This window comes from Alternaria conjuncta (assembly GCF_024043145.1).
Source record: "Alternaria conjuncta strain BMP 0040 chromosome Unknown scaffold_4, whole genome shotgun sequence".
Lineage (NCBI taxonomy): Eukaryota > Fungi > Ascomycota > Dothideomycetes > Pleosporales > Pleosporaceae > Alternaria > Alternaria conjuncta.
The window spans coordinates 826,624-837,875 of record NW_026250093.1 but is presented as its reverse complement, the minus strand read 5'-3'; the positions used below and the strand labels follow the sequence as shown (position 1 = coordinate 837,875).

Below are 11,252 nucleotides of genomic sequence, written 5' to 3'. Positions count from 1 at the left end.
ACCACGCTTGAATCATCAACTAGTGGGAAGAACGAACATGAAAGGGCCATATCGCTGTGCTTTTCGTGTATCCCCTCTCTACTGCATTTGTTCAGGTATTAAGAGCCTTGATAATATATTAGCAACTAAATCAATTTGATGACACTCTACAGTGCTCACCGCAAACAGTCGCGTCGACAGCTATAACTGGGTCTTAAAGTCAAGACACCAACCACCTGGGCAAGTACAAGCGGCGACCTCAGGATCTCAGCCTTAACGACAGTTAGCGCCAACCACCGCCTCTCGGAGCCAGAATGTCGCTGAAAGACGGATCACTACCTCGGGACATTCTGATCTACGCATAGGGCTAGTGGAAAGGTGTATGGCACAGTTTGAGGATAGTGTGAAGAAGGACAACGGGAAGATGAGTAATCCGTTTCAGTGTCTTCGTCCGCCGGATGAGATGTGCTTTTTCTGGTCTCCAATCAGCGCTATAGGTTTACTGTATAGTATGCCAAACGAGACGCCCTGATTCGAGTCGTTGTTGCTATTGCTAGTGCTGTTGAAATGCATACTGTTAAGTTTCGTCCACTGCACATCCGTAACTGCGTGACGTGCGACGCTAGCACGAGCATGCCTTAAGTGATTATCTTAAACGTAACTGATCATTGTCACCCGTCGCCAAGATCCACATTTCGGTCTCGCATGCACCTCTTGATCTCTGATACTAGACCTCACAAGATATGCAACCGCATAACATGGCATCCCACATACCTCAATATCAATGAAGACCAAAAAGGAGATATTTTAACATCACCGGGAACTGAGTTCGCGAAACACTGCACTCAGTCAAGTGCTTACGCTGACATTAACCCAGGTCGCAGGATCGGTCCCTAGGTCCACTCTCGCAAAAGCTTTTCCCTTGGACGCCTGAACAGACTAAAGCAGCGGAGACACCATGAGCTAGCAGCATTGTGGCTGCAGGATCGTGAGATTGCCCTATTGCAAGGCTAGAGGTGAACAGGTGTCACAAGATGCGTGTCGACATTACGCCCTACGCACCCAACAGACTATGCTGCAAAGGGCTTCTGCGCCGTCATGGACTCCACCTTATGGGAAGATACAAGCGATTCCAATAAACAAAAAACAAAGCAAGACAAATCGAACGGAAAATTAAGCTGCTAGCGTGCATGTGATGCAGTACGTGATGTGTCGCTGAGTAGATGCGCGGGACGATGCTGACGCGCGCAGATCGGAAGCGAGGCTTACTGTTACCGTTTAGTCCGCTGCTTGAGGCAGGGTTCGAGATTTGTTCGCGTGATTACCCGTTCGTGCTCACTCATTGGCATCTTAAAGAAGAGGCTGGCTGGAGGGCGCGTTTAGTGGCGGCAGTTGGACGGCCTGTACCGTAGTATTAGCGGATATCTGAATATGCAGTAAAAAGCTAAGACATGAACGGGTGAGCGTTTGAGGAGATAATGTAGGGCTGGGATAGACTGCATTGCGAAACGGCGGAGCGTAGATGGCATGCAGTGCCAAGCGGTGGATAGCATCAGCGCTTCCGGGAGTTGGAGAAGTTGGAGACAACGTATCAATCTTGACTGCTGTATAGTATCATACGCGAAACGGCGTACTAATGAGCAATGTTCCTCATTGCATATACACCCAAGTGCCCAAGCCGTTGCGATGCTTGGCACAGCGGGTGTCGTTGAGAAGGGCATCCTTCCTGAGTTAGCACATCGCCAAGACTCCTATCGTGTCACCACCCGCGCAGATATGAGATGACTCAGTAGACACGATGTGGTGACAAATGGTATAAGCGAAAGCGTGAACAGGCGGGGTGCGCCATTGCGTGGTAACAACGAGCTGTGTACCCATGCCACTCCTTCTCTGCTCCATAAAGATCGGTCACAATGTCACTGTTGTCAGATTGACTGCAAACCGTTCGATTACAGTATAGCTTGTTCTCGTTTAGGCTCGCGTAGCGAGGATTTGTACCTGTCACGACGCGTGCCGGTCTCGGGAGTGATTGGATATACAACCTTGGTTGTCATACCAAGATCTCGGGGTACCACAACTTGCTGAACATACTGATAAGCAACTCTGGCATAGATGAAGGGTCATGACACAGCATGTGGGTTGGTGTATGGCTGAAATGGGCGAACTGAGTGAGCTGATCATTGCCTCTTCATCATGAGCGCACCAAATCCGAGAGCCATGAGTTATTATCTGGCCCCGAAACTTTTGACGATGGATGCAGCGAACTAGAACCCCACTTCAATTGGGAGAAGCCAAGACCAGATATACAAACTTGCATAAAGACAGCTTAGATCGGTATAGGAGTTACTGCCGTCTTACAAGCACCCAAGCCACTTCCGCACGATGTCTGCACAAGCGAAGTGTGACTGGCTGAATCTTGCGAGTAAATCTGCAGTGTGTGAGCGTTGTTGACTGAAAGTAGCACCTGTCGAACGGATGAATGTATCCGACTATCCCCGTCACACTGGTAGCGATTAACGTCCCTAGGCGAAGACTACCGAAGGGCGAAAGATCTGGTTTGACCGTAACTATAAACAGACGATATGCGTGACACGTATGACATTCGGTAAGCATGGCCTTTGAACCGGCCGCTAAAAGCTGACTGCATCGTCTTCGAAGGATCTAAGGCCGGCGGCCGTGGGGTCCGTCGCTGTTCGCATAAGCCGATCCTGCCTGCTGCCGGGCGAAATGCGGGTATGAATTCCTCCAAGGTGACGGGAGCAACGACTGGTCTGTGACATTGACCATTGTCGATATTAGGACGCGCTCTGCGTCTAAGGATTTCCGCTAGGCACGGACGGAAAGTTTGCAGGGTTGTTCAGTCGTTCGCGATTCCGTTTAGCAATCTCAGCATTCCGCAGCTTGTCTAGACGCATTTGATAGAAGTTCCTGTGCAGGGTCAGTATGTAGCTGGAGCAAGGAGTCTGTAAATGCGGCCCCACTTGTTGAGTTGGTATATGCGCGGGCCAAGTTCAGCCTGGGCTTGATCCTTGGTTTTGGAGAGCTCCTTGATCTGCATAGGAAGTTAGTACAGTGATGAAGTGAAGGTGCACATCACATGCTTTGTCGTCTTTGGCTTTCTCATCCTGCTTGTCCTCCTCTGCTTCTTTGCCTTTGGTCTCCTTCTCTTTCTCCTTGTCCTTTTCCTTATCTTTCCCTTTCCGCTTTTCTCGCTTAAGCTTCTGCTTCTCCTCGTACTCTTTCTTCACAGCTTCGATCTCACGATCCAGCTCTTCTTGCTTCTTCTGGTCTGCGACTCGTTTAGCTTCGTCCGCTTCCGGTTGACAGAATCCACGGTCGACCAAGTGTCCAGGACATATGTAAAAGAAGTCCTTCAGATAAGTCAGTATCGTTGAAGTACAGCCTACCATCCGTCGTTTCGCACCTTGTTGGTAGGAGTAATCAAAACACTGGTAGATGGCTTGTAGCAAATCCAGCAAGCCTTCGCGGCGTTGTCCGCCACACGGCGAAGATGCCACAGATTCTCCATCGAGATTCCAAATTGTGTTCGCGGTTGTTGTCAAGTCGGCAGCAAAGGCGCGCAAAGTACCTAGGTATCTAAGATGACGCAGAACGCTGTAAAACAGCAACAGACTAGTCTCCTGGTTGCTCTAAGGTCTATATTACTCCACAAATCAACCGAGTGATATGAATGCTTGATGCAGTCTGGGTTTGTAGTGACGAAAAAGGGCGTAGAGGTTAGTGGTTGTGATGAAGGGTGGCTGTGCGAGAGATGCCAGCATTGAAACTAGGCTCGAAGCAGCTTAGTCAGAGTCACTTTGAGGCAACAACGATCAATCCAACGAATAGATTCCCACCATCAGTGTCATCGATGTTTCTGAGGTCCTGTCGAACTCTGAGGCTCTGCAATTCCAGCCCCAAAATCTATCCGGCTCTTAATCTGCGCCTTTTCAGCCCGATCGGAGCTCTGTCTAGCAATTTTGCAAGTGCGTCATCACATTTTCCGTCTTGAAAGAGAACATCTCGACTTATGTAGTCCGTACTAATACACGTCCTAGCCATAAGATCGTTCAGCGAGAATCCAAAATTAAGTATCTCCAACATGGCCGCAGAAACACCCCAGCTCAAATACATCGATGTCGGTCCGCATCCCACCACCTTACCCCATCCACCACTAACCATTCCAGATCGGCATCAACTTCACAGACCCCATCTACCGAGGAGAATACCACGGCACCAAACGGCACGAAGATGACTTTGAAGACGTGATCCAACGTGCCGTGGACGCCGGCTGCAAGAAATTCATGGTAACAGGCTCCGACCTTGAGGAATCCAAACACGCCGTTGAAATCGCCAAAGCGCACCCAGGACAATGCTACGCAACCGTCGGTGTACATCCCTGCTCAGCAAAACACTTCGACACGCATCCTGGAGGCCCGTCTGAACTGCTATCTGCGCTGAAGAGTCTGGCGCTTGAGGCCAAAGAAGCGGGTCACGCGGTGGCGTTTGGCGAGATTGGACTTGATTATGATCGACTGTTTTTGACGGCGAAAGAGCCGCAGTTGAAGTACTTTGAGGCACAGTTGGACATCGCGATTGATGTACAGCTACCACTCTTCCTCCATTCGCGGGCTGCGAGCGAGGACTTTGAGAAGATTCTCACGGCGAAATTGAAGCAGTTGCCGAAACGGGGGCTGGTGCATAGTTTTACTGGAACGGCAGAGGAGATGAAACGGCTTGTTGATCTAGGATTCGATATCGGGGTTAACGGGTGTAGCATGAAGAGTGAGTCTTTTCGAGCCTGTCGCGACTGCTTATTCGGCTGACTTGGTTTTCTAGCCGATGAGAACATCGAAGTCGTCAAGCAAATACCACTTGAGCGTCTGCAGATCGAGACGGATGGCCCGTGGTGCGAAATGCGACCTAGTCATGCATCGGCCAAGTATCTGCAAGACGCACCGCCGCTACCAAAGGCCGTCAAGAAGGAGAAGTTCGCCAAGGGCATGATGGTCAAGGGGCGGAATGAGCCAGCTACGATACCTCATGTGGCACATGCGATTGCAAAGATCAAAGAGATCACCGTGGAGGAGGTTTGCGACGCGTAAGTATATCCTATCCCTTCTGAAATGTACAACAGGACAATGCTAATCATGATGTAGAGCATGGAGGAACTCGATCAAAATGTTTGGACTTGGTGAGACAGCGTAACCCCATCACACCTTACTTGGTATAGACTATGCATATAGAAGATCGATTTGTACAAGAGGAATCTGCTCCCTCGAAACTCGCAAATAAAAACGACCAATCACTAGACCGCACATCCCAAAACACACTCTACTTCCTGTACCACATCCTGGTGATCTTGGTATGCCTCATCTTCTTCTGCAGTTGGAAGATTCCGTACATGAGCGCCTCGGCAGTAGGCGGGCAGCCGGGTACGTAGATGTCTACTGGCACGATCCTGTCGCAACCTCTTGTGACCGAGTAGCTGTAGTGGTAGTATCCTCCTCCGTTGGCGCAGCTGCCCATGGAGATGACCCATCGGGGGTCAGGCATCTGGTCGTAGACCTGTCGCAGCGCTGGGGCCATCTTGTTTGTGAGGGTTCCGGCTACAATCATGACGTCGGACTGTCGGGGCGAGGCGCGGAAAATGATACCGAGACGATCCTGATCGTATCGTGGGGTGGACAAGTGCATCATCTCGACGGCGCAGCATGCGAGACCGAAAGTCATGGGCCATAGGGAGCTCTGGCGGGCCCAGTTGGCTACTTGGTCGAGCGTGGTCCTGTTGCCGCATGTTAGCCTGTGCCTGTGTACATCCCATCCTGTCGCCCTGTCTCATGCTCCGGGGCCTTTTCAAGATATCACATACAATGCGTATTGCATAGCACCCTTCTTTCCCTCCTGACTCGGCAATGGCACCTCGACTCGCGCGGACTTCATCGGTGGTGGCGCTCCAGGGTTGCCGGGGATGGTCGCGGGCGTCTTCATGGTCGTGGCCCTATCCGAAGAGCTCGAGGAGAGGAAAGCAGCGCTTCCGGCGCGGAAGGGCATGAGCGCCGTCGCGGGTTTGGCTGTCCACACTGTCAGTCCCGGTCGGCGGCGAGCTTTCGGGGTGGCGGGGACAAACCTCGCAGAGCCATTGAGGCCGCAGACCGTGTTGTCGAGAACATGATTGCGACAGACACAAGGGAAGGTCGGGAGGGAAGGAGTGGAGAGGCGAGATGTGGGGTGGCGGTCGAGGAGTCGCGAAGTTGTGTCGATGAGGTAGGTGCAGCAAAGTGCTTGGCGGAAATCGATTAGTCGTCGATTTTGGTGGCGTCTGATAGGTTAGCCGGCGATCGCTCCTCCCTCCATCACCCTTTCGGTCTACGTCGGCCAGCCTACTCTGCATACTCCCAGATCCACCAAACCTATCCAAGCTTGTGATATCGTTTCAACATGTCAGGCCGGGTAAGAGTGAAAGTTCCAAGGACTTGGGGTATGCGCTGATGACTGTTCCAGGTCCCGTCCATTGCGTGCATCGGCGTAATTGGCAAGCATGTTAGTACACGTGGTATACATCTCCAACCTAGATAGAATTAACACTTTTGATAGAACAACCCCCTCCATATTTCACTTTTCCCAGCAGAAGAGAGGGCGCCACTGGAATTCCAGTTCCTTCTCTCGTCATGTCTAGACATCTTCGAAGCCCGCCTACCACACAAGACCGCAGATCAAGACTTTGGCCTTCTCCAGGCCGTCGATGAGAGGTTAGCAATGTATGGCTGGCTCACCAATACCGGAGTCAAGTTTGTCATTGTGGTCGACATGGAAGGAAGGCCAGCTACTGCGCTTGACAGCAAAACTTCGACTGCCGTTGGGCTACGAGATGCAGATATGAAACCCGTAAGCTTGAAGCTATAGAGATAAGCGACATCTCCTAACATCCATTAGGCGTTTAGGGCGTTGCAGACAGCTTACATCAAGCTGTTAAGGAACCCGTAAGACGACAGGACGATGCTCGGTTGAGACGCATACTGACTTTGGTGCCATTATGTAGGTTCTACGACCCAGATGAGCACTCTCCAGTCACAGCAAATGCCGAGCAAAGGATCGGCTCGACTCAAATCACAAGTCGGAAGTTCATCCAAGAAGTCAAAAAGATAGCCGACGCATGGTCTCCAGGCGTCACCAGCATTTGATTCCACCTTATACCAAGCACGATACCATGTTGCATCAGGCCGGCGTTTATAGCAAATATTCGATTTCCACGTTCTGATTGCCAACCTCCCTTCGTTCGATGCCGCGTACCACGTCGATAAAATATCGGGACTTCCCAAAAGCGCTAGCGCCGATTGCAGTCTAGTCCAATGTCATGGCAGATCACCTCGGCCATGTCGAACACTCAAGCATCATGCCACATAGACTTTGACTCTTACAACCAATGACTACCAATGCCTTCCACCGGTGTTACCATCACCAACCCCTTGGTGCTCTATCGCAGTCTCATTGCTACACAGAAGATCCGACCTGATCCTGCGCAGCATCGCCTGGGTATGACGTCTACCATTTAGACGAAACTAGTGTGAGGATGTACTAACATGAATTACAGCATTACATTTACAGAAGCTCTACGACCGTTTGATTGACTATGAACCGAGTGTAGAGTATTCCAAGAGACTCCAACAACTTACCAGAGCTGTCGATGCGGGTCAAAATGCATCATCATCGGATACGCATGTCAACCGTTTCGGTAGAAGAGGCGTTTGGACATCTCTTCTTGCGCAAAAAGACAAAAGAGACTCTGTAGCATTGACGCGCGTCCTAACCAGCCACGATGAAGCCATGCAACTGCAAAGTCCACAAGGTCTCATGCTACACGGCGAGGTCGGAACGGGGAAATCCATGCTCATAGACCTGTTCCAAGACTGCCTACCAAACCGCAAGAAGCGACGCTGGCATTTCAATACCTTCATGCTCGACACCATCTCGCGTCTCGAGCAACTCCGCATGTCGAGATCGCTAGTCGCTGGCCCGGGAGCTACTCACGATGAGTATTCCCTACTACTGGTCGCACGCGACCTCATTGAGAAGTCTCCCATCCTCTTCCTGGACGAATTCCAACTCCCAGATCGTGCGGCTAGCAAGATTTTGTCTAATCTCATGACGTCCTTCTTCCAGCTTGGAGGCGTCCTTATTGCGACTAGCAACCGTATGCCGGAAGAGCTAGCCAAAGCCGCAGGCATGGAGTTTTCGCACCCAGTAAACCGGCTCAGTCGCCTGGGATGGAGTATGAGTAAGAGCACGTATACACGTAGAGACGATGGAGCTGGCCAGATGGGAGAGTTCGCTGCGTTCTTGGAGGTTCTAAGGGCCCGGTGCGAGGTCTGGGAGATGGAGGGGAAGAAGGACTACCGGAAGATTGAGAGAGAGGAAGAGGAGGGGAGGAGGGATAGTGTGCAGATGCCTGCATCCGAAGCTCTCGCCAGCACCACGTCAACTTCAACTCCAGTAGCTGGGGCGACAGGTACCGCAGAACTCTCCGACGCACCAACAGATTCGACCACCCCGTCAACCTACCTCCCGAAGAACTACCTCATTCAGCCCACTACGGCCGAAACCATGATCGAATTCGGAGAATCTTTCAACACCATTGTCGAATCCGCAACCAACCACTCCTATCCCATCCCCTGGGAACCCGCAACACTAGCCGTGTACAACCGGCCCTTAGAGATCCCCGCGCAATACAACGGCGTAGCATTCTTCACCTTCGCGGAACTATGCGGCGCAGTTCTCGGCCCCGCAGACTACATCACACTGGCATCCACCTACCACACGTTCATCGTAACCGACGTGCCAGTCATGGGTCTGCTAATGAAAAGCGAAGCACGACGTTTCATCACACTCCTCGACGCCATGTACGAAGCCCGCTGCAGACTAATAATCACCGCAGCCGCCGGCCCGGACGGAATCTTCTTCCCCGCCAAAATCCCCTCCTCTGCATCCAGCGAACCAGGCCAAGAGACCCTAGACTCCGACGCCGTGTACCCAGAAACCTATTCGGAAATCTACCAAGATCTCAACTCGCCCTTCCGACCAAACATTTCTTCCTACTCTTCCGACACGCTGTCTGAAGACGCACTCGAAGACGACCCGCCGAACCGGTCTCGCCAGGCGGGCACGTCCTTCACGGACGAACGCAAGTTTGGGCCTGGCAGCCCTGACTTTGCGAATATAGGGGGTTTGACGGGTGAGGATGAGAAGTTTGCGGTTAAGAGGGCCGAGAGTCGGATTTGGGAAATGTGTTCGAGGAAGTGGTGGGAGAGGTTTGCTGCTGCTGCTTCGTCTGCATCGGCGACGGGTATGGAAAGTGGAGACGGGACCGGTTGGTGGAGGCCGTTGCCGGTGGAGTCGAGACATTGGGAGAAACCTTTTTCTGCTATTACATCTCGTCCTGCTCCTGCTGCTACTCCTGCGCCGGCCCCAGATTCGCTACCGCCGAATACGAAGATCCTGTCTAGAGAGGAGTTGGAAAAAGATCGACAGAGGGAAATGGAGGATATGTTCAAGCATGGGGCGAGTCCGTTCCGGACGCATCCTGATGCGCCGCCGAAGTTTAGCTGGACGCATGCTTGGGGTATGATGACGTGGGGGAAGAAGGCTGGGGCTTGGGGAAAGGGTGTTGAGGGATTGAAGGAGAGGAAGGATGGAGATGAAGTGGATAGTGAAGGAGGGAAAGAGGCTGGCGAGGTAGAGGAGAAGAAGAGGGAGTGAGGTGGACATGTAGTTGAATAGTCGTTTGGGTAGCTTGGTATATATTCATCGTAGATGTGAAGATCAAAGTTCGTATAATTTTCTCTCATTCGAACCACGGATCTAGTCACTGGATATCTCCCTTGTTTACTACAAACGCTTCCAGCGCGGAGATGGCAGCCCATAACCTGTTCTCCGCCTCCTTGAACACAACACTCCTGGGTCCGTAAAAGACCTCATCGGCAACCTCCTCAGGATGTCTAGGCAAGCAGTGCATGAAGCTCCAGTTGTCCTTGGCACCGCCCCGTTTCGCCAGCTCAGATGTGATCTGGAAGCCTGAGAAGGCTTTTAGGCGTTTGGCGGTTTCCTCTTCCTGGCCCATGGACACCCAGGTATCTGTTACGAGGATATCAGCGTTCTTGATGGCTTCTTCGGGTGTGTTTGTCTCGAGCAGTTTTCCCGGGTGGGGAGAGGTTTGCGCAGCGTGGGAGATGACTTCGCGCATTGCTTGGGGGATCTCGTAGCCAGCGGGGGTTGCGACGGCGATGTCGATGCCGAGTTTTGTTGCGCCGATGGCTAGGTCGAAGAGGACGTTGTTGGCGTCTCCTATCCATGCAATCTTCAGGCCTTCGAGACCGAGAGAGGTGGAGGATGTGGAGGGGTAGATCTCGGCCATGGTGAGCAGGTCGGCGATGATCTGGAGGGGGTGGTACAGGTCAGATAGGGCGTTTATGACGGGCACGCTCGAGTGCTTTGCGAGGTCGGCTACGTCGGAGTGAGGGCCTACGCGGGCTACGATGGCGGCGGTCATGCTGGAGAGGACGAGCGAGGTGTCGTAGAGAGACTCGTTGACCTGGGATGCCATGTCAGCGGGCAGTCGGGATGTGAAAGGAACGACCGTACACCAAGTTGAATATCGTCCTTGCCGAGAAACATGGGAGAGCCACCAAATGCCGCGATGGCGCCTTCTGTCGATACCCTCGTGCGCGTGCTCCGCTTGCTGAAGGTCATTGCGACGGTCCTGCCTGCCAATGCCCCGCGCATCGAATGCGGCACCTCGCCTGTCTGCTTGATGGTCGTCTTATGTTGGTGTGCATTTTGGACGAGCGTGGTCAGCTCCGCAGGCGTGAGGTCTGCTATGGAGAGGAGATGTCGAGGTGCGAATGGCGATGTCTGCGGTGTCGCTGGTGAGGTAGAGTAGCAGCGGCGCAAGCTCCGCAGAGCAGCGGGCGAGGGACGGAAAGCGGGCATGTTGCTTCAATGGCGTATCTGAAGCTAGACTGAGTGAACCCAAAATATTTATGTCGTCCCAACAGCAGGCAATTGAGTCACACACACCAACCTGTCAGCAGTGAATTATTGTGAAAGCGCACTAAGGTGACGCATGTTTGTGGAGACGCTGGGGTCGGGGCTAGCGGCCGCGGCAGGCACGGGCACACGTCGCTCCTGGGCGTCTTATCCGGCCCAGGCAGTGGCTGAGTTCATGACGAGACGATGAACAAGACCCTCCACCACCCGTCAACCGCCCTGTTTCCTTT

The 11,252-nt window shown here is 52.5% G+C and overlaps 6 protein-coding genes across 6 annotated transcripts; 3 read left to right on the top strand and 3 right to left on the bottom strand.

Annotated features, from left to right (window-relative positions):
* Window positions 1-2,792: 2,792 nt before the first annotated feature.
* Window positions 2,793-3,508, bottom strand: J4E85_003107 (uncharacterized protein; the record flags this gene model as incomplete). The annotated part of the gene is made up of 4 exons (XM_051467380.1): window positions 2,793-2,907; window positions 2,961-3,031; window positions 3,081-3,350; window positions 3,404-3,508. 4 exons carry the CDS (start codon window positions 3,506-3,508, stop codon window positions 2,793-2,795), a joined length of 561 nt encoding a protein of 186 aa, XP_051328539.1.
* A 573-nt stretch (window positions 3,509-4,081) lies between these two features.
* Window positions 4,082-5,187, top strand: J4E85_003106 (uncharacterized protein; the record flags this gene model as incomplete). The annotated part of the gene is made up of 4 exons (XM_051467379.1): window positions 4,082-4,117; window positions 4,167-4,764; window positions 4,819-5,080; window positions 5,139-5,187. 4 exons carry the CDS (start codon window positions 4,082-4,084, stop codon window positions 5,185-5,187), a joined length of 945 nt encoding a protein of 314 aa, XP_051328538.1.
* Window positions 5,188-5,313: 126 nt separating this feature from the next.
* On the bottom strand, window positions 5,314-6,033 carry J4E85_003105 (uncharacterized protein; the record flags this gene model as incomplete). The annotated part of the gene is made up of 2 exons (XM_051467378.1): window positions 5,314-5,764; window positions 5,852-6,033. The coding sequence occupies 2 exons, from the start codon at window positions 6,031-6,033 to the stop codon at window positions 5,314-5,316; spliced, it is 633 nt and encodes a 210-aa protein (XP_051328537.1).
* Window positions 6,034-6,420: 387 nt separating this feature from the next.
* Window positions 6,421-7,163, top strand: J4E85_003104 (uncharacterized protein; the record flags this gene model as incomplete). The annotated part of the gene is made up of 4 exons (XM_051467377.1): window positions 6,421-6,432; window positions 6,577-6,867; window positions 6,916-6,962; window positions 7,022-7,163. The coding sequence occupies 4 exons, from the start codon at window positions 6,421-6,423 to the stop codon at window positions 7,161-7,163; spliced, it is 492 nt and encodes a 163-aa protein (XP_051328536.1).
* A 252-nt stretch (window positions 7,164-7,415) lies between these two features.
* On the top strand, window positions 7,416-9,735 carry J4E85_003103 (uncharacterized protein; the record flags this gene model as incomplete). Its single annotated transcript, XM_051467376.1, has 2 exons — window positions 7,416-7,515; window positions 7,574-9,735. 2 exons carry the CDS (start codon window positions 7,416-7,418, stop codon window positions 9,733-9,735), a joined length of 2,262 nt encoding a protein of 753 aa, XP_051328535.1.
* Window positions 9,736-9,841: 106 nt separating this feature from the next.
* Window positions 9,842-10,965, bottom strand: J4E85_003102 (uncharacterized protein; the record flags this gene model as incomplete). Its single annotated transcript, XM_051467375.1, has 2 exons — window positions 9,842-10,567; window positions 10,618-10,965. 2 exons carry the CDS (start codon window positions 10,963-10,965, stop codon window positions 9,842-9,844), a joined length of 1,074 nt encoding a protein of 357 aa, XP_051328534.1.
* Between the last annotated feature and the right edge of the window lie 287 nt (window positions 10,966-11,252).